The sequence below is a fragment of the Callithrix jacchus genome, chromosome 17 (genome assembly GCF_049354715.1).
Source record: "Callithrix jacchus isolate 240 chromosome 17, calJac240_pri, whole genome shotgun sequence".
In the NCBI taxonomy this organism is placed as follows: Eukaryota; Metazoa; Chordata; class Mammalia; order Primates; family Cebidae; genus Callithrix; species Callithrix jacchus.
Genome location: NC_133518.1, coordinates 62218293 through 62240911, shown reverse-complemented (window position 1 = coordinate 62240911; position 22619 = coordinate 62218293). Strand labels below are relative to the sequence as shown.

General features: G+C 41.8%; 2 protein-coding genes and 1 pseudogene across 6 annotated transcripts in view; 2 read left to right on the top strand and 1 right to left on the bottom strand.

Moving 5' to 3' along the window:
• Positions 1–5331, top strand: part of NKIRAS1 (NFKB inhibitor interacting Ras like 1) — a 32118-nt gene extending 26787 nt beyond the window's left edge. For 4 of the 5 annotated variants that reach the window (XM_002759656.7, XM_078354403.1, XM_054246886.2 and 1 more), the window contains one exon: positions 1144–5331. In XM_002759656.7, coding sequence (XP_002759702.1) covers positions 1144–1386 — 243 coding nt within the window. In that variant the 3' untranslated portion in view covers positions 1387–5331. Of the gene's footprint in view, positions 1–243; positions 356–1143 lie in introns of all 5 variants that reach the window. The other variant, XM_035277886.3, reaches the window with a different exon arrangement.
• The window catches only part of UBE2E1 (ubiquitin conjugating enzyme E2 E1), an 85105-nt gene continuing 64287 nt past the window's right edge, over positions 1802–22619 (bottom strand). Inside the window, exons 4-6 of the mRNA XM_035277884.3 lie at positions 5387–5519; positions 3788–3935; positions 1802–2588 (exon numbers count right to left, since the gene is read on the bottom strand). Coding sequence (XP_035133775.1) covers positions 2491–2588; positions 3788–3935; positions 5387–5519 — 379 coding nt within the window. The 3' untranslated portion in view covers positions 1802–2490. The remainder of the gene's footprint in view (positions 2589–3787; positions 3936–5386; positions 5520–22619) is intronic.
• LOC103788891 (ADP-ribosylation factor-like protein 4A) lies at positions 12040–12764 on the top strand (annotated as a pseudogene).

Genomic DNA, 22619 nt, shown 5'->3' with positions numbered 1-22619 from the left:
GAGATGATGGAGGTCATAGCAGGGGATGTACATGAAGATGAAAATCTGGGTGAGGAAGAATGATAGGGTTTGAAGGGTGAGATAAATTACGAGATTTACCAAGAAAACTGGGGCTCTGGGCTCACTTTCATCTTGCCAGCAAGGCCTGGCCTCACCTGGAGCACAGGGAGCTCAAGCTCAACTTACAGGAAGGAAGAGGACAGTGGGTCCAAGGTCCGGTGAGTTAACTGCTGCTCCTCACAGGGGCCTCCTTTGACAGTTCCTGCTGCCCTCCCTCTACTGTTGCAGCATCCTGTGTCATCTTTGTGGTCGTTGGGGTCTCTCTTCTCCTCCCTGAGCTTTGACTGATGTATAGGTAAGCATTTGTGTAAAATGTTCCTATTGGCCCATACTTTTTTCCCCCCATACATTTAACAGATACTTAGCAGGCACCTTTTTAGTACTGGGAATAATCTGAACACAACAAAAATTCCTGTTCTCATGGATATAGAATTCCCACAGCTCGAGTTCTTATTTTGAAGTACTGCACTGCAGGTCTCATATATCGTTACAGCCAAACTGAAATGCAGACACATTGAAAGCTGTCTTTATCCTTGATGCCAATTTCCCAAGTCTATCTTCCATTCATACCTGAGCTTAGTAACTTGTTACTTTTGGAATGTTAGCAAACTACAGAGGATCTGTATTTTTTCTTTGAGACACAGTCTTGTGCAGTCACCCAGGCTGGAGTGCAGTGGCACCATCTCAGCCCACTGCAACCTCTCCCTCCTGGGTTCAAGCGATTCTCCTGCCTCAGCCTCCCAAGAGGAGGGAACTACAGGCACACGCCACCATGCCCAGATAACTTACAGTAGAGATGGGGTTTCACCATGTTTGCCAGGGTGGTCCTGACCTCAAGAGATTTGTGCACCTGGGCCTCCCAAAGTGTGGGATTGGAGGCGTGAGCCACTGCGCCCAGCTGAGCAGCTACATTTTTAACAAAAATGCATTAAGGAGTAAGGTGATATCCTAATATCCATTCACACTTGAGTCAGTTTAATGAAGCAGTTTGTTAAGAGAGACAGTTTTCCTCGAGTCTCCATTTTGTCCAGGAACTGATGCTGCAGAGTACTAGTCTGATCTGTTCAATCTGTTTTCTTTCAGGTGGCAATTGTTGTATTAGGAAACAAAATTGACCTTTCTGAGCAGAGACAAGTGGACGCTGAAGTGGCACAGCAGTGGGCAAAGAGTGAGAAAGTGAGACTGTGGGAGGTGACTGTTACCGATAGGAAAACTCTGATTGAACCATTCACTTTATTAGCAAGTAAACTTTCCCAACCCCAGAGCAAATCAAGCTTTCCTTTGCCTGGGAGGAAAAACAAAGGGAACTCTAGCTCTGAGAACTAAAAATCAGTAATTCCACAATTGTATGTTGAATAGTGATTGCCTTTAAGTGTCTGTGAACGTGAAGTAATATTACCGTTTAAAATAGGCCATTTGTATCTACCTTTGGTCCTTAGGAAAATTCCTAAGGAAGTCGTTTAATGCACTTTAGATGTTACAATCAATTACTTGAGCTAAGTTTATTATTGCTTGATATGAAATAATATATTCTTACTCTCATTGTCTGAAACCTGTCTTTGAAGTGAGCACCTTTGTTATTTATGTCGTACTTGTAAAAACAGTAAAAAGTTTGGGGAGTTATGCAAATGACCTATGTGTAACTTCCCCCCAGCCCCAAGGTGTTTGAGAAGACATCACACTCATTCTGTGTAACATTATGCAAAGTGTTAAAGTAAATGAACAGAGCAGTATTAGGTGGTGGTTTTTAATATTGTTTATTAGCACAGTAACAAATGCAGACTGTAGTAGTCCACAACATATAACCAATCCACTGAGCAACTCCTATTCCACGCCTTACACTTAACAGCTTAAGGTATTTCACTACAGGTTTTCACGTCCTGATTCAAACCTTTTTAAACAAAGTAGATTGGCATATAAAATAAAACAGATTACTTCTTATATGGTGTTTTACAGCCACGTGTCCACTTTATATATATGAGATGACAGTCTCTAAAAACTCTGTTTAAATTATCAATGTTCCCTTCCATGAAAGGAAAACAAATTCAATTTTGTTTTAAACAAAAATTATGTAGTCTTAGAGGAACTTTACATAAATGGCCATGTGTGTAACCTGTACAAAATTAAGCTGTTTTAAATTTACAGACTAAAAGCAACTGAACCCAAATGTCTAAATGTACATTCTTTTCTGTACTACATTTCAGCTAATATTGCAGAACTAATGACAATTTAAAAAGTTGCTATTACCAATTCTGTCTACTGTAGCAAGATACCTTAAGTTACAACAAAATCTTAGGAAATAAGACTGAATAATATCTGTTATAGAAATACCCTACTCTTTACCAACTCCCACCCTCCCTGACCCCTTCAAAATCATAAGCAGCTCTCTTCTGTGACAGACAAATAATGTAAGAACTGTGAAAACCCAGTTTATGTAGCATATCTCTTGGTCCACTGTCTGGCCATTCTGTCATGTTCTGCTCTGTTGGTCATATACTGAGTGGCAATACTTCCCACCAACGGGTCGGCTGGAAGAAAAGAATGTAGATTACTTTGGAGAAAGGAAAAGAACATTTTAAACTTTAGCAAATAAATTAGTGACAGCTTGGGTAGACATGTACAACAAAGTATGTGTGATCAAACCCATCTTTGAAACCCCACCATGCTGGATATTTTTCTATTAAAATTTTAAAAATGTGGGGGAAGAGAGAATGCTCAGGCTTCAGTGTACTGGTCAGTCTTTATCTTAGTTCATTCCATTTTTCTCCCAACAAACAACCAATTGGAGTGTCTGCACTCTTATGTGTTAGGCTGAGTTCAATACAGACTGGAACGGTCAGAGCCCCAGACTACAGTGAATATCCAACTGTGTTCACGTCACCTTTGGTTCAATGTCACCAATTACAGCATTGTGAATACTGTGAAGTCTTTGGGGCTGTTGCAATGCAACACTATTTACCTTTATGCTGGATAAAGAGCCAGGCTGCCAGGTCAAAACCTGGACCTCCAATTAAGTATAGTGTTTCTCTGAATCTTAGGATCTTTAATAACTAAATTTATATTTGATTTACCTAGAAAATCATACATATACATATATGTGTGTACGCATGTGCATTTGTATTGTGAATGTGTGGTTATTTTTTTAGACAGGGTCTTGCTTTGGCACCCAGGCTGGAGTGCAGTGGCATGCTTATGGCTCACCACAGCCTTGAACCTTCTGAGTTCAAACAATCCTCCTACCTCGGTCTCCTTAGTACCTGAGACTACAGGAAACTCTTTTAAATGAAATGAAGTCCCAAAAAACTCACAACAGTCACTAAGTATTTAACAAATACCATTTCCAAAATTGAGTGCCATCTTAGTGGGGAACTCCATTGGCACAGGTGAGGCTTGTGAGGCAGATGGCTCGACATTTAGAATTATATGATTTGTTTTATAAGAACTGTATGGGAAATTAAGCAACAGGAAAAATAGAGAAGGAAGAATGACTGAAACTGTAAAAACCTATGGCAAACTTACATAAGTCTTCAGTTTAAAATACCTTGCTGCTAGAATATACCGATTAATGAAGTTATGTTTCTCAACTAGTAGACTTCTCTTAAAACTTTCTTTGAAAAGCAAATTTTTATATTCACAAAGTTGTACAGAAAAATTAGTTTTTAAAGCTTTTGAAAACAAGTATGTTTCAGGTGACGAGTAAAACAAGGTAAAGAATTATTAAGCTTACCAGGATTACAGTCTGTGAGAAGTGAGCAGATAGAAAGGAGGACTTTAGAAATGGTTAGTGCTGGACTCCAATTATCTTTCAATATGTCCAAGCAAATAACACCTTGACTGTTAATATTACAATGATAGATTCTTGTCCGAAATGTAACCTAGAAAAACAAGGAAGTGTCAAACAATATTTAAACAGCAAACAATTAAACTTTTTACTAAGTATTATACTGAATGACCCTAATTAGAAACCAAAAAAACTCCCAGATATGAAGGTTTTTAAAAAGGTGAATAAAAGCAGTTTTAATTAAAGCTGTCAAAAAAATAGACTTGTTTAATAAAGCTGATTAGAAAGTCTTCATTGATACCATTCACAAGAAATGTGTCAAGTTCATTTAATATGTTATGTCCACTGAAAGGTATACTTCCTAATTTCATCTTTGGCCATTTTAAATGTTTTAAATATTAACGTTTCTGAGTCTGAACAGCTAATTGTTGGCTGACCTCTTGTGTTAGCTGGCAGTACTACACTGCCTCAAAGTAAGCTTTGAGAAATACTGAGAAATATCAATACCTCTTAGAAACTGGAGTGCAACATAATGGGTACACAAAGATAATTAAACAACATACTTAGCAAACAATGACCACACACCCAGAAAGCTTACCAAATTTGAAGACATATCTATTTCTGCTTTTTTCTGACCTTTACACCAGGTCCAGTAGACATCCTGTCTACCTAAATCACAGAATTTACTATTATAAAATCAAGTCTCCATGGATGCAGAGCCAGTAATGGGCAAGGGCCACAGCAGAACACAAGCCACGTGAGCATGTGTTATTTTGTTTGGTCTCTTAATTTTTATTTGTGAAATACACCGAAACACAAAGTAAAAATTACCTGTAATTTTACCAATTTTATTTTAAAAAGTGACTTTCAATTACTTCTTGTTGCTGCAATTGTACTTTCATCTGGCAGTCTAATCCCCAAGAAGGGGTGTTCTTTCTGACTGAATGAGAATCAGAGATGATTGAGTGTTAGGAGAGACGGGTGACTTGGGTAATCCCCACCTGACCTAGAAAGAAAATTGAGGCCTAGAGGTAAGGAAGTGAACAAGACCAACACATGACAGGGAGGAGAACAGAACCCAAGCCTTTGGTAAGAGATTCTCATTCTCTAGTTGTTGATGATTCTCTGGTCTGACCTGCTCTGCCCTGCCTTTTTTTGGGTCTTACTTTGTTGCCCAGACTGGGCTCAAACAATCCTCCCAAGTAGCTGGACTACAGATGTGCACCACTGCACCTGGCTTGATACCATTTTTAACTGTTCAGAAACCTGTCTCTATGGGCTGGAAAACAGGAGATTAACTATAGCTTGCTGACATTACTTTCAATAGCACAATTTTAAGCATAATCAAAACAAAGCCCTTACTCCTAGAATGGTCTCTGCCAGGTAAGGCAAAAATCAACCTCAAGTATTTTGTGTATGTTAAAATACTCAGATCCATTAAGACATAAATGTAGTTTTTGTGATTAAACATTAAATTTAGAAAATCTCAACAGTCTCTCTCGTGGGAATTAGTAAATTTGAGCATAAATCAAGGAAATGTCTTACCTTTGGAGGCTTGAAGGGATATTCTGGTGTAAAAGTGATATCAAGAAAGAATACACCACCCTCATACACGGATCCTGGAGGCCCTAGAATGGTTGATCTCCATTCATAGATGTTATCGCCTTTGGGACCAGCACTGTGAACAGTACATCAACAGATAAGCAGATGGTGGCACTGCCTTTTTTTTTTTTTTTTTTTTTTTTGAGATGAAGTCTCACTCTTAGCCCCCAGGCTGGAGTGCAATGGTGTGATCTCAGCTCACCGCAACCTTCACCTCCCACGTTCAAGTGATTCTCCTGCCTCAGCCTCCTGAGTAGCTGGGATTATAGGTGCCTGCCACAACGCCCAGCTAATTTATTTTTAGTAGAGACAGGGTTTCACCATGTTGGCCAGGCTGGTCTCGAACTCCTGACCTCAGGTGATCCGCCCAACTTGGCCTCCCCAAAGTGCTGGTATTACAGATGTGAGCCACCATGGCTGGCCAACTATCCCAATTTTTACAGTGTATTAAAAAAGATTATCTCTCTCCTCCCTTTTTGTTTACTGTGTAAATTCTCTTTATAAAACAAGTACCAAAACGGATGTAGAACTACAGCAAACCCATTGCCACTGCCGAGTAAACTGGATGATAAAAGAACGTTAAAACCATTCTAAGCCCAACTAGCTTTGAATAAGCAGGAAACTCCTCAATTCTCAACCTGTCCTTGACATGTAAGAAAGTGTAAACAATACTTAAAATGAGAAACACATCTTAGCACCTAGAAGCTACATTAGTGACAAATGACAGAAGATTTTGCTCAGAGCTACATTTATGACCATTTTAAGCACAGAAGTTTCATTTTCTGATCCACTAACTGGCTCTTCCTTGCTCTTGTATCTCCATAATCTCACCTCAAAGGAATCTAACAGATGGCCATACTGTTTACATTATAAACCATGTTAGCTGGGAGGAGGAGGGGAATGGTAAGTATCCAGTTACAGGTTATTCAATTTTCATTTTAACATGCATTCTATCATTGGGTTCTCTAAATATTAATAATTGGGACATTCATCCAACCCTGTTAGCTGTTGTTAGAAATCACTGTTACATACACTTGGGTCCACCGTAATTTGGCCACGATACCATTCCAAAGAATTGTGTTGGCTTCTAGAACGCCAACATAGTATATTCAAGTACATTAAGAAAAGTTTTAAAAACTTAAAAACCTATGAAGAGCTTAATATACCTGCCCAAACCATTTAGTGGAGTACTCTGATCCTGAGAAGAGACAAACACTTGGGAAATGGTCTTGGTTGTTAATTTTAAAATACCTTTCCGCAGCATGGCTATGCCATATACAGAGTGGTTAATTTAGATTTTATCTGAGGCTCCTTCACACCTTCACTATGAACAGCTGCTTCAGATACAATCGTGTTTCAGCCAAACAACAAAGTTCCGTGCTCAAGAGACTTGCATGATCCAGTCAATACTTAGAATCATTTCCACAGAGCAAGCAAAACTCTTTTAAATAAATGTATTATGTGAACTGGATTTATTCGCTCCCTCACTGAATGCCCATATACTAGGCAGAGGGCTGAACATCAGTGGCTTTGATACTGAACAAGACAAACTCCTTCAAGATGCCCTCTGCTAACTGGTTAAAAAGTCTGATGCCTTCATTTAAGAGATGAAGAGGGAGGGAATAAAAAGCCTACCCATGGCCCTATACTTTGCCCCAGACCCATCACAGGCTTTTTCTTTCAGTCCGAAATTTGGTGTGAGAGCTCCAACAGAAACAGGTTAGGGGAATGAGCTGAGGGGAGAAGAGAAGCAGAGGGGAATTTAAGTTGGGGAAGAAAACATGACATGGGGGAAAATATGGGCAACAGAATAGCGGGTAATGGGAAGAACGGGGCCAAACTGGCTAAGAGGCAGAAAGAGCTCAGACACCAACTGTCTACCTCACAGGAATGTTTTCAGAATAAAAAGCAACAGAAAGAAGGAACCTCTGTAGAGCCACAGGCCCCCAGTATTCTAATTAAATGGCAATGATCACCATTATTATTAATCCTTTAATATCTCTGTGATGGGTGTTCCCAAAAACTATTAAAAACTTGTTTTATTTTTTACTTTTGCTCTGCTACCCAGGCTGGAATGCAGTGAGTGGCGTGACCTCGGGTCACTGCAGCCTTCACTTTTGGGCTCCAGTGATCCTCCCACCTTAGCCACCTGAGTAGTTGGGACTACAGGTGTGCGCCACCACACCTGGCTAGTGTTTTCTGTTTAATTTTTATAGATTGGGATCTCACTATGTTGCCTAGGCTGGTCTTGAACTCCTGGGCTCAAGCAATCCTCCTAACCTTGGCCCTCCAGAGTACTGGGATTTTAAGTGTGAGCCACTGAAAAGTTTGTTTTAGATTAGATATAGCGAGTGATTTTTTTTTTAACACTGTCTACACCATGAACTCATGTTTGTGTTTAAAAAAGAAGACTTCATACTTTTACATGGTATGTGATGGCAATTTTCACAAGGTGGAATGTAGGGAGAACTCTTAATCAGCCCTCTCTCTAGAAACAGGCAGTAACTTCTCCAGTGAAACATTACCCTTACTGCTTCCTTTCCTGAGGTCAGAACCGGTTCTTGGTCATCGTAAGTTTCCCTACCTGCCTACATGTTTGCATCCCCTCAAAACTTTTACGTTGAAATCCTAACCCTCAATGTGATGGTATGAGGAGGTGGGGCCTTTGAAGGTATTAGGTTAGGAGGGTAGAAATCCTCATGAAAAGGGTTAGTGTTTTTAAAGAGAACCTCGAAGCTCTCTAACTTTTCTCTGCCATGAGGATACAGCAAGAAGACAGCTGTCTGGAAACCAAATGCATCCTCACCAGACCCGAGGCTGCCAGCACCTTGATCTCCTACTTTTAGCCTCCAGAATAAACTTCTGTTGCTTCTGAGCCATCCAATTTACGGTACTTTGTTATAGCAGACTGAAGTAAGGAAGTCTACAAACACCGGCCGATACAGCTATGACACCTGGAGTCACTGTTCAGTAGAGTGCAGCCAGCTGAAAAGTGGACTATGTATGTAAATAATACAGAGGTTGCAGATACAGACCAATGCTCTTTTATCTAGTTTATGGTAAACACTTAAAGGCAAAAGCCTACTCTAAAATCTTTTTCTTGATGAGGAACTAAGGCCAAGAGTTCATTCAGAGAAGCTAGGCTCTCAAAAATCCAGTACTGACACTATTCCAAGCTGCCCCCTAAAAAAACACCAGTGCTCAGGAGTCAGTGTTCACAGTCAACTTGGTAATGCTGAGAAACCAACCTAGAAAAAACAGAAGTGAGGGCAGTCTAACCCTAAAGGTGACAAGTTGGCGGGGCCCAATTCTGCTGGTCCTTGGTATACAAAAAAGATAAAGCTTTACCAATATGTCACTAATGCAGTTTTATGGATTGAGCAGAAAATTGGTGGCTCCCAGATTTCACTGTGCATCAGAATCATCGATGGAATTTTAAAGATTAAAGATTTCTAGACCCCACCCCAGGCCCAATGAGTTTAGAGTATCTAGAGGGGGACCCAAGATCTATATATTTTAGTGCCCGACCCCGCAACCATAACCTTTAAGCAGGTAGTTTGCATTTGGGAACCAATGCTACAGGTTACTAGTGGGACCACCAGTTAGGAGCATAATAAGCTGTAACGTTTTACAGCTTGTCACCTGTGACAGCTTATCACCTGTGATATAACCAGAAATCCAATTAAGATTGCTATCTCTCTGTAATCTGCTTGCAGTTTGGGTGTTGATTTTTTTGAAAGTTCAGAAAAAACTAGAGAAAATTTAAGGAATCAAGTACACAACAACTACATAACGACAAATGTATTAACACTTGTGTTAAACTTCAAAACTGGAGAGTAAAGGTGCAATATCACATGAAAAATAATTAAGTGCTAACGGAAATAGTATAAATGGAGTTGACCCTGGCGAAAATTCAATAGTGAGGGATCCCTAACCTGTGGGCCCTCAGGAATTACTGGAATGGTCTGAGAATCCACTGGAAAAGACCGAGCATTGTTACCTGAGTATCAAACTTTAGTTATTTAAAGCTGCTATTGGATGAATTCAGGTAGCTTTTGGTCAATGTGTACTTTCTTAATCAGAGAATAAAACAGGAAAATTCTGACACAGGACCTACAATTTCCTTTCTTTCCTAAGTTCTCACTGGAAATGTTAGGATCTGGTGGTCTACAAAGTGGGCAGGCAGTCCCATCCCCAGGGGTGGAGGGCAATGTTAATAACTCTCAGAAGGCCAGTGTCAACACGGAATGAGAGCAGCTTCACTTGAGGCTGTTCAAGGGAGAGGTCTGTTCAAGCATCCCACCTATTGCTCGATAAAGTGATCAGGTTTGCCCTCAGGTCACCTAAGAACACCCTTTACTAACCTCCTATCTCCTCCAGAAGATACTTTTGGTTCCACGACAAGAAATGAAACTTTAAACACTGGTTGAAGTATACCTTAGAATGATATGTCATGTAAATTATTAATTCAAATGATTACAGAGTATGGAAAATCCTGAATTGGGAAAAGGGGGGTTTTCAAATTAAGATATTAAAGACGGGAACCAAAAAATACATTCATAATTCATAATTTGGCATTAAGTCTACCCTGTCTTCACCTGGGCACTCATTTTAATTGGGATTCTCTAAACTGGGTCATCTCATTTTTGTGTAATACAATTTTTTAAAAACAGCCAACCAAAGTATCATTGGGATTATTATAGAAATAAGACTGTGCTTCCTTAAAAACACCCACTTATCCCTGTTTGAAGACGTTGACATTTAACTGCAATTAGAACCTTTGCACGAGAGAACGTAACTGAGAAAGTGAAGAGACTGTGCCTATGCTTTTCATATTTTCGTACACAGATTTAAGGTTTATCTGTAACTAAAACACTTTTCAAAATATAAGTAGAATACATACAAGGCAAAAAGAAAAACGATAACAGTTTTTTCTTCTGATCAAAATAAATATACTTTGGTACAGATTTTAAGAAAAATGATAGTTTTTTCTACTTTAGCACAATATTTTCCTCTTTCTAGAAAGGCTTTGACTTTATACAGTTACATAAACATTAGGAGCAGGGATGGCCATGAGCCACAACACTTCTGTCACTACAGGAAGCTGTGTCTGTTAGCTGATGGGAAACTCTCCATTGAGTGAACGCCATCAAAAGACTCACTTCTGACAGCTTTTCCTACAATCCTGGAGACATTTTCTCTCTAATGACCACTGGACGGGGTGCCTACACATCTTATAGCCTCACTATTAGATTGATGAGTATACACAGTAAAAAATGGTAAACTGGCAGTACCTTCTGCTTAACACATACACGTCTTGAACAGCATTTGCACGGTATAAAATGTACTGCAGGTCATTTGAGGTATTAACAAACCGTCAAAGACGTCAGCGCAGTCCTCCTAGAATCTGATGTGTTCCCTGGATTGACTTAACATCTTCCAGGATTACTCCACAAAGTAACATTTAGGTTTTCTTTTTGTTTTGAAATCATGTTGTGAGTCTTTCTCCATCCCCATTCTCAGTACAAACTGCTTCCAGAATACTCTACTGTTCTTCCATCTCAATGGTCAGAAACCAAATCTGCATTTCAGTTTCCAAATGGCATGACTGATTTCTTCTAAAGAACATCCTGAAGCAAAGTGAAACTTAGAAAGTGTGATCTTGGCTGACAGTAGCCTTGACTTCCTGGTCTCAAGTGATCCTCCCACCTCAGTCTCCCTAGTAGCTGGGACACTGGGACTAAAGGAATGTGCCATCATACCCAGCTAATTTTAAAAAAATTTTTATTACTATTTTTAAGACGGAGTTTCACTCAAGTCACCTAGGCTGGAGTGCAGATGTGCCATCTTGGCTCACTGCAACCTCAGCCTCCCAGGTTCAAACGATTCTCTCCTGCCTCAGCCGCCTGAGTAGCTGGGATTATAGGCATTTATCACGCCCAGCTAATTTTTGTATTTTTAGTAGAAACGGGGTTTCACGATGTTAGCCAGGCTGGTCTTGAACTCCTGACCTCACGTGATCTGCCCGGCTCGGCCTCCCAAAGTGCTGAGAGCTACCGTACATGGCCTAATTTTTAAATGTTTTGCAGAGACAGGCTCTCACCAGGTTGCATAGGCTGGTCTAAAATTCTTGGGCTCAAGTGATCCTCCCACCTGGGCTTCCCAAAGTGCTGAGATTCATAGGCGTGAGCCACTGTGCCTGGCCAGATCCATTTTTTAAAGGTATCTTTCTATCAAATGAATCTTTACATTTTTATTGGGAGAGAGGATCCTTGCCTACAGACACAAAAACCATAATTCAGGTATTATTCTAAGCATAGTTTTAGAAGGCCTAGTTTTAGTTATCTGCTCTCATACCCTAGAAAAAAAGTGAGAGGATGAGAGGCTGGGAAGGTAGAAGATAAGCATGTTAGAAATGGGGCAGCTGGGCAAGCACCGGAGAGCAGCCAGCCACACAGCACCCACCTGGTGCCCTGTCCTCCACCACTGCGCAGAGCACCTCCCAGCTGCTGGGAGAGACTCTGAGTGAAGAGGAAGGAAGGACAGTTTAGTCTTCTAGCTAACTTCGTAGGATCACCTATGAAGAGAAGTTCTAAAGCAAGAAAACAGCATTTCAATTTGGGACATGTATTTGCAGTAGGAAATTGGGAAACGGACTGTCAGACCAGACTTCTACCCTGTCCAGCCTGCCTTCATTTCAGTCCTTCCACACTGTTATTCCGGGTTTGTAGTATGCTGCTAGGATAGAACTGTCTTACACAGGCTGCAGTGCGTGAATCTGTAAATACCGTACCTACCCCAAAGATTTAACACTGAGAAAATTAAGGTAACCCTGGGAAATTCTAAGACAGTTACTTTTCACTTCTGGGATGTAGATGTTCAGGAGAAATAAAGGCCAATGTGCAAGTCATATGCCAGATGCACAGATGGCACTGTATTTGTTGTGAACTCTACAGATGATGAAAGGATGGAAGAACTTGACGAAATAACTGGGATATAGAAAATCAAGCAGTCCCTGTACTCACAGCTGCTAACAAACCAGACTTCAGGGACTCATTCTCTCAGAAATGGATAAATGGGTGGTAGGGGGAGAACTGAGCTCTCGGCTCCTTGGCATTTGCAGCCTACCTGTGCAATCACAGGAGATGGGCTAAAGCAGCAGTCCCCGGCCTTTTAGGCACCAGGGACTGCTTCTGTGGAACACAGTTTTTCCACAGGTGGCAGGGGGTGGTGGGATAGTTCTGGGATGATCCAAGTGCCCTGCATTTATTGTGCACTCTATTTCAATTAGTATTACATTGTGATACAGAATGAAATAATTATACAGCTCCCCATAATGCACAATCAGTGGGAGCCCCTGAACTTGTTTTCCTGCAACTAGATGGTCCCATGTGGGGGTGATGTGCAACAGTAACAGATCATCAGGCATTAGATTCTCAAAAGGAGCGTGCAACCTAGATCCCTCGCTCCAGCAGTTCACTATAGGGTTTGCGCTCCTAGGAGAACCTAAGACCATTACTGGTAGAGGCTCAGGCAGTAATGCAAGCAATGGGGAGGGGCTTTAGGTCGCTGGCTGCTGTCTCCTGCTATGCGCGTGGTTCCTATGGGGTCAGGGACCAGTACGCAGTCTGTGGCCCAGGCGTTGGGGAACCCTGGGCTAAAGGAAGGACTTGAGACAACTACATGATAATAATTAGAAGAAAAATGTTGTGGCAACAGAAAGAGAAATGATGAATATCGCTACCTTTTAATCTGTGGGGAGTAGGTTTTCTCTGGTCTGACTTGACAAATGAAGACTGTGTAGAGCCTAGTTTGCTTGTCTGCCCTCCTGGGTGCTATTAAAGCTTTGTTTGGTTGAATAATCAGACGCCCAACTCTGTTGCTTCGTGGAAGATGAGTAAGTGCAGTGCTTCTTAAAGGGGTCTCTTCTCCCTACCCCACAAATCTTTTGGTCCTACCATTTTGGGAAGCCAAGCAAGGATAGTAAATTGACCAGAACAGTTGCGACATGTGACCTGAAGTTAGTGAAATAAAACTTTAAAGAGTGGGGAAGAAAAGAGACATGTGGACAGCAGCAGGAAGTAAGAATGAAGAAAGTGGCAGGGTAGCGACTGTGCCAGCATATTTCAAAAAAGGGCAGAGGCTTGCGATCAACTCAACTGGAAGCTCACTTCCACCTATTTGAAAATCTCAAGTAATCCTTGATATTATCTCACAGTACAATGACTAATGTTTTATAAAAATAAAGAACTGGCACTTGGAGTAAGCTTTATCATCATCCTCGCAAAGCCAGCTTGTAGCGCAGACTGCTCATTAGCTTCTGCACGGCTATTCTCCTTTTGTCTGCAGAAGCTTCATGATAAGCTTCTATGTCACTTACATAAAGTACATCACTCATATCACAAACCCCCGCAAACACCCATATTTCAACAGCAGCCTCAGAACAGTGGTTCTCAACTGGAAGTAATTTTGCCTCCTACTTCATCCCCTGGCATCTGGCGATGCCTGCAGTCATTCTGAATGTCACAAATGGGAGGGAGAGTGCTAAAGGCATCTGGTGGGTAGAGGCCAGGGACGCTGCTAAACATCCTACAATGCAGCAAACGGCCCCCACAAAGAATGATCTCAGCCTAAAATGGCAACAGTGCCATGGTTGAGAAACCCTGCCTTAGAGAAAATGTGTACCAGGTTCAGCTAGTGAAGGGAAGAGCTGCAATCTGAGTCCAGTTGTTAGACTCCAGTGCCCAGTCCTACTTTTTCTGTGCCTAGCACACCAAAAATCAATATATATGGTTAATTATTATTCAAAGTTAGATTTGCATATACCCTGAGTGTTCTATAGACTGATATTCCAAGTGTAGCCTCTGAACAAGCAACGTCAGTATCTCCTGGGAGTCTGTTAGAAATGCAGGCATCAGACTCTACCTCACACCCAATCAATCTGCAAGTTAACAAATGACTCTTACGCACTTGAAGTTTGAGAAGCCAGCTATAGAGGACTTTAAGGAGGAGTGAATACCAGCTGCTTCTTTTTTGGAGACAGTGTCTGCTTCTGTTGCCCAAGCTGGTGTGTAGAGGTTCAATCACAGCTCACTGCAGTCTTAAACTCCCAGGCTCAATGATTCACCTCAGCCTCCTCAGTTGCTGGGATTACAGCTGTGCATTACCACACCTGGCTAATCTGTAAATTTTTTAGAGACAGGGTCTTGCCAGGTTCCCCAGACTGGTCTTGAACTCCTGGGCTCAAGTGATACTTCTGCTTGGTCTCCAAAAGCACTGGCATTATAGCAGTGAGCCACAGTTCTGATTTTGTAGACTTAAATCACCATTTATACTATTTCACTTCCTCCTCTCTTGTCTACCACTCTTTGCAGTAACAAACATGCATCAACCCTGGTAATGCCTAGCTCCATTAAGACAAAAAACCCAAACTGAATTTACAAAATGATTATATGAAAAAAATCCAATTACATCTATATTCCCTAGGACAAACACATACTAAAAATCCATTCCTGATTTACTCTTCCATTGCTAAGAAATTCATAGAGAAGATAAGCCATGAAGGTAGCAATCTACCAGAGATACTGGGTGAAAGCAGCTTCATACATTCTCACTGTCAGCATCCCTTCATAAAACAGTAACCATTTGTAACCTAGAAGCAAGTAGCAGAAGGAACTTGAAAAATGAGAAAGCCTCACTAAAGAAACTACAGGGTGGTGACATGATTTTGCAAGTGCTATTAAAAAGCAAGGCCACCATTGCCATAGTCCTAATAATGAAGTAAGGCGGCCTGCTCACATAAGGTGAGGGGAAGAGGCTCTGGTACTGTGAGGAGTATACCATTCAGGCAACTATTCCTTGGAAGGAACTTGCAGACCTAGAGCCAACTTAAAAGGCTCCCCAGAAAAGCTGTTACCAACACACAAGAATTCACATTAGCTGGCCGGGCGCGGTTGCTCACACGCCTATAATCCCAGAACTTTGGAAGGCGGAGGTGGGGGGATCAGAAGGTCAAGAGATGGAGCCTATCCTGGCCAACATGGTAAAACCCCGTCTCTACTAAAAATACAAAAAATAGCTGGGCATTGTGGGCACCTGTAGTCCCAGCTACTTGGGAGGCTGAGGCAGGAGAATCGCTTGAACCTGGGAGGCGGAGACTGCAATGAGCCGAGATTGCACCACTGTACCCTTCCAGCCTGGCGACAGAACGAGACTCTTGTCTCAAAAAAAAAAAAAAAAAACACTGCATCTAGGAAGTTATACGAGAACACAGTGGGGTCTTCCTAAATATGGGAAGGAGACTATCCCAAGCACTTAAGATCTGAAACAGTGTGGCCACTGAATAGCCTTCCAACAAAACCTTCCACAAGTCTTATGATACCTACACTGAGGAAATAGTGCCTACTGTCTTCCTCTAGCATAAAGTGGATAAACTTCCAAAGGAATTTTTGACATAACTTTTTGTGATGCACAAGAATGATCTGTGGCCTGTGGAAGCGACAGAGTTCATATAAAAAATTTGTTCCAAACCAGGAAGAGAACAGATTTGTCTGGGTATTTACACAGAATGCTATAGTCATTTGGATACAATCTTTTGTACATCAGAGTTTAAGTCTCTAGAGAGTAGTAATTTCCCACACATACTACAGGGCGTGGCATGCTGGCAGTTACCCATAATTAATTAGATGATCAAATCCGTACTACTGTTTGGGATTACACAACAGTGGTTCCAAATTAGGTAAAGTAATTAAAACATCACAAAAGCCCAATCTGGCTGAGTTAGTCACTCAATGGTAGGATTTACTATCTATGTATGCTGCTGCTCCAGTGACAGGCCAGCAAATCTGGAAATTTACATTCCAATACTGAACAAAAATTACATGCACATAGAGTAAGGACATTATTTTTTAAAAGAAAACTACTTCCAAGTAACTTGTAAGTAAAGGGTTAAGATAACTCCAGTTGGGATGGCAAAAGAAGAGCAGACCTACACAAAAGTGGACATTAGGGGGTCACTCTTAACTCAGGATGGCTGAATGAGGAGTTATTAGTACAGTGAGCTAAAGAAACGGAGCAGTGGGGGCAGGTAGCAAGCAAGTAAATGACAAAACTAGTTCAATGCCAAGGGCCCAAAAGAAGCAGGAGCTGGGGGGTACAGCAATGATTAGAATTAAAGTAAGATCAGTATCCCCTGTATCTTGAAAGCCATTTTCCTACGTAAGATTAAACGTGTAGGTAAACGGCAGGAACTACACAAGCCTGACTTGGAACAATTCTAATCTGCCCTTTCCCTCAAGAAGACAGAAAAAACAAGTCAGGACAGAATCCAATGCTGTGTGTGGTGAGTACTCACTCCTCCACTTCCACTCAAGAATCCAGAGCGAGGGCATCTGCTGTCTGCCTCAAGGTCGAGTCCGGATTTTTTAGTTGCAATGCTTATGCCACCATATATAAAACTACTATTTAAAAGAGCAAATACCAATGGGTTATCAGTCTCTGGTTCTTCGGTTCACAGGGCACAACCACCTCTTCTGTTGGGATGACTAACTGTATTGTGGATAACTGAGAGTCAGCTGGGGAAAAGCAGAGCATCTTGTTCAGACATTTTGAGGGGAGAAAGTATTGCTGTTGATAGCTCTATCCTCCATTCATTTAGTGCTGACCCCCAAAAACAGTTGTGTCACAAAGCAAGTTGTAAAAGAACACCAAGATGCTCCGAAAGGAACTTAGTAGGTTTTACTCAATTCTAGGAAAAGATTCTGGCACACATCTTTGATTAGGAAATTCATTTTAGCTGAAGGTTTCCCACTGTACTCACACTCAGCTCCCATGCAGCTTCCACACTGCAACTGCTGCCAATCTCAAACTCGGGGTGGGGCAGTCAGGGGGCTGCTAGGTCAGTGGGAAGCATGGGAAGCGACACAAGTATAAACGTGCAGCAAACGGACTTCAGTATCTTGCTACAAAGCAGAGGTGTGAGAACAATCTTGCATAGTGATTTTTTTGGTCACTGTGTGATTTTTGTGTGATGTGAATCTATGGTTATTGTTTGGTAAAGCCTTTATTTGCAGAGACCATGTGGAGAGACCACATTAAGAATGAGAATTACTCAAGAAGCCCAAGGTGTTCCAGCCCTCAGCTATGTGAGTCTTCCCAGCCCAGGTGGAAGACCAGACACGTGAGGAAGCCTTCAGTCCTACCCCCTGTAACTGCATTAGAAAGCTTCAGTAGGAACCAGTCGGCTCAGCCCAGCCCCAGTCAAACTCTAGATCTATGAAAGATTATAATAATAAAAAGTGGTGGCTGTTGTTGAGAGTATTTTGTTATGTAGCAATAAATAACTGGAACACTCCCCCAAGAGCAGCCCTCAAACCAGTAACTGATAATTTGGGTGGGATCATCCTGAGGCAAGTGTTCTGCCCAATTTCCCGGTTTCCACATAGGCAATGTTCCCTGTGGAAGCTGGCTTAGTAAGACATCTTTTTCTTTCTTTTTTTTTTTTTCCCAGACAGGGTTTCGCTGTGTTGCCCGGGCTGGTCTCGAACTCCTGACCTCAAGCGATCCCCACATGCCTCAGTCTCCCAAAGTGCTGGGATTATATGTGTGAGCCACTGCACTCAGCCAAGACATCTTTTATTGACTATCTTTTCTTCCTTAGCTTCCCCATTCTACCTTTGTTCTGGAAATAAACTACTTGTATTTGAACTCTCAAGAGTCACCTTGGGGGTGGGGTGGGGGGGTGGGGTGGCTAGGAGTGCGGGGAATGACTGAAACTGAGACATTACTGAAGTTAAAGCACACACAAAGAAAAAGATAAACAGATCTGACTCCATAAAAGTTGAAAATTCTTAAAAAAAAAATAGGCTACTGTAAAGTTTATAGAAAAGTGGGGGAGGGGCATTTTCAGTTCACGATTAGGGGTTAACATCCTGACTATAATTTAAATAATAACAATGGATGAAGTACATGGCAGTTCTTAAAAGTGGAAACCCTTACGGCAAACAGATTCACAATCTTCACTCAAAGAAATACAAATTAAACTGTTACTTTCACCCATCAGAATGGCAAAAGTTTCCAGTAAACACTTTGATACAGAAATTATGCTTCTTGGAACTTACCCTAAGGAAGTAACTAGACATGCATATGACTATAGTATAAGGATATTTTTGAGACTCTTACTTAGGTATGATGAAAAAAATTTGGGATGAGCTAACTTACCGATGAGAGACGGTCGACTGGAGTGCACCATATGACGGTGTACTGCGCAGCTCTTAAATAGGATGAGGTATACAGACCAAAACAGCAAAGAAATCCAGCAGGACGGAAGGAAACGGGCGGGGCTACAGTATGCAGAACATCTTTGTAAGATAGAAATATATCCGAACTTAACAGTGCTTTCACCTACAGGGTGACATGCAGGGCATTTTCTCCTTTGAACAGATTCCAGTTACTGAGATTTAAAATAAAAGCAAAACCGTGTTTACTTCCCAAATTCTATTCTGAAGGACAAAATAAAGGTAGAAGAGAGGGAATCTAATCCACCTAGTAATACAGAAAGTCAAGTGTAGAGGAAGTAAAAGTAACCATGGCCGCCCTAAGGTAAGCAGGGTTTCTGACTCGAAAGCCAGTGCTTTAAGGCCTTGGGGCAGTGGTGATACTGAGACTGGACTATCAATATTCTTGCTCCAGCCATTCAAACCTGTGTTTCCTGTAAGCCCAGTTTTCACAGTTATTTTTTAATACAAAGCTGCTTGGGAACTGAGGAGAAATCTTGTGACATTCATTCCTGCTTCCTTCCAAACCTGTTTTCAATAGTGACCCATTGATATATTACATCTTTGGGTAAAAAATACCTAGAACACTCATTCATAGGAAATATTTATGACTGCTGCCATTCCCAACTATAAACCGATGAAAATCATCAGTAACTACAAAGGGGTCCAGGGCACCTTCGGCTGTGGGGTCACACTGAAGATTTTGGCCCTATGATAAAAGCTTCCACCGACATTTTATTGGAAAATCTGGAACTACTCAGACCAAATGGACACTGTCTCACTGCCTTGCTTCTCCGCTCCCTCCTCCATTCAATTCAGGTGCTCCTTCCTACCCTCTTTCTTCTATGCTCTCAGACATGGGACTGAGATACTCCATCTCCAGGATGCAAATCTGCTTTTGAAATGACAGGGGGACCAGACAGCCCACACAGGAGGCACTTCTACCAAAAGAGGGTGCTCTTTCCCCCTTCTTTAATGTGGAAATACCGTTAGCTAAGATAACTGTCAATTTATCTCAAGCCAAAACACAGAAGACTTAAAATGTGTGAATTCAATTGTGTGTAAATTATACTTCAACAAAGTTGATGATAATTTATCCAAATAAGCAAAATACAGTTTGAACTCAGTTCTCCAGAATTTATTACCGACAGGTTTGTGCTGAACTACTATTTGTACATCTAAAATATCATTTCAAGAACCAACATAAATCAAAGACAGAAAAGTACCCTAAAATTTGCAGAGGAATATGTAATTTTCAAAGTTCCTTCATGAACTTTGGCTTCTTTTGATCTTTGCCCATAATCTTTGAAACACGAAAGGTAACATTTTCCCATTTTAAAGATGGGGAAAATAAATAAAAAAGGCAAAAAGAAAATGCAAAATAAAGAAATTATTTTCTTAAAAGAGGTGGGGAGAGGGATTCAGGATTAAGTGATTTGTCTGTACCAAGTTAGAAAGCCTGGAAGTCAATTCTGGCTAATGGTAATCAAGGATTTCTTAAGGTTTTCTTTTACTACACCTATGAAGCTTAAAATAAAGTTACCTGTCTTTAGACTCAACACAAAAGTTGTTTAAACACATTTACTGGTCACCTTCCCTATCTTATTTCATTGCTCTTTCACATTTGGATGGAAGCTGGGATTAAACAAAAACAAAAAAAACCTTGTGATATGCCAAAGGGTGTTATTAAAATTTCTTAATACCAAAAATTAAATCACTTTATGCAGACATTACTTAGGTGAAAATAAACGCACACCACACGGAGTACTTAGTGCAGAGGAGATGGACCTTGACAATAATTTGATAACTCCAAAGATGTGGAGAATCCCCCATTTTAATAAAAACCAAAAACATTTTGGGGAAACCAAGCATCAGTTCAATTACAGTCCAAATGTGATGCCCTTAAGCTGCGAAGAGAACAAGAAGGATGCACAATTCTTTCTCCCCCAGAGCTAAAAAAAGCACGTATAGAACAGGAGACCTACTTTCTCCAGCTCAGATGTTAGGCTGGTCCCAGACATAGTCCAGGAATTCAGATCCACTTCACTCTATTCCATTCTAGTTCACAGTGGCACTGGGAGGTCCAGCAGTCATTAGAATGACCTGCACTGAAATGTGAGGTCAACCCCTGCCTGAGGATACAATATCACCCACTGCTCAGTCCTCTGTGAAGCCGAGGCCTCTGCAACTTCTTTGTTCCCTCCCCCTCCACTGTAGGATCCACAACTCAGAACTACCAGGAAATAACAGGGTCAGGAGGTGAGGAGAGCTATTTACTGCACTTGGGGAATCACTGGCTTCTTTCTTGGCCCCAGCTGGCCTGGAGAGACAAGAGGAAGGCTGTTTATATTTGCATAGGGCTGAGAGACTCAATGAGTGAGGTTATGCCCTGCATGTCAAATACAGGGCTGGGCTTGGAGGGGAGGGTCTGGTGGCTTTCTCATCGCCAACCCTTTCACCCAAGCAAATCCTTGGTCCTGCTGTCTACACACACCCTTCTAAGCTGAGCAGTAGACAATAGCTTTCAAAAGGCGAGATGCTGCAGCAGCAGCTAAAGAGACCCACAGATGGAGGGCTGATGTGGGACATTTCACAGCTACCCAAACGTAACAAACCTACTACTATGACTGGTAAGCAAATACTGGTGGCCACTGGTCAGGCATGAAACTGGCTCGTAAGTTAACAGACCGCAATGCATATGCTACCTCATGTTGGTATCAGTTGCTTTCCAAAGTGACTCAAATAGTCATTTAATCTCAAGGAGTCCAAAGCATTATCCTTAAACAGAGAAGGGTGCTAACTAACACGTCACATTCCAGCCAAGCGCAGCGGCTCACACCTGTAATCCCAGCACTTTGCAAGTCCGAGGCAGGCAGACTGCTTGAACCCAGGAGTTAGAGATTAGCAAAGGCAACATGGTGAAACCTCATCTCTACAAAAAATACAAAAAACAGGTTGGGTACAGTGGCTAGCTAGGCACGGTGGCTCACGCCCGTAATCCCAGCACTTTGGGAGGCCGAGGCAGGCGGATCATCTGAAGTCAGGAGTTTAAGACCAGCCTGACCAAGAGGGAAAAACCCTGCCTCTACCAAAAATACAAAATTAGCCGGGTGTGGTGGCACAGGCCTGTAGTCCCAGCTACTCAGGAGGCTGAGGCAGGAGAATCACTTGAACCCGGGAGTCAGAGGTTGCAGTGAGCCAAGATCACATTACATTCCAGCCTGGGCAACATGAGCAAAACTCCGTCTCAAAAAAAAAAAAACAAAAAAACAAAAAAAAAAAGCCACCCAAAACAAAATCTGTCGGGCATGGTGGCACGTGCCTGTGGTCCCAGCTACTCGGGAGGCTAAGGCGGGAGGACTACCTGAGCCCGGGGAAGTTGAGGCTGCAGTGAGCCGAGACTGCACTATTGCACTCCATCCTGAGTGATGGAGCGAGACCCCCATCTCAAAAAAAAAGGACTAAATCTTAACTGACTGAAGGGTCTCCTGCTAGCCCTGAAGAAGCAAGCTGCTATGACATAAAGTACCTGAGGAGGGCGCTGGAGAACTATGAGCGGCCTCTGGGAGTTACCTGGGCCTCAGTCCTACAGCTGCAAGGAACTGAATTCTGCCAACAACTATGTGACCTTGGACGAGCTACAGATGAGGATACAGGACAGCTAACCCCTTGACTACTGCCAAGGGAGACCCTGAGCATAGGGCTCAACTAAGCTATGCCTGGATTCCTGACCCACATTAACTGTCAGATACTACTAAATGTGTGTATTGTTTTGGGTTGCTAAAGTTGCAGTAATTTGTAACATAGAGAGAGAAATCCTGACAGTCTGAAGTTTATTTTCAGAAGAAAAGTTAAAACAGAGGGTTTCTGCACCAGGGGTCATCAATATGGATGAGGGCAGA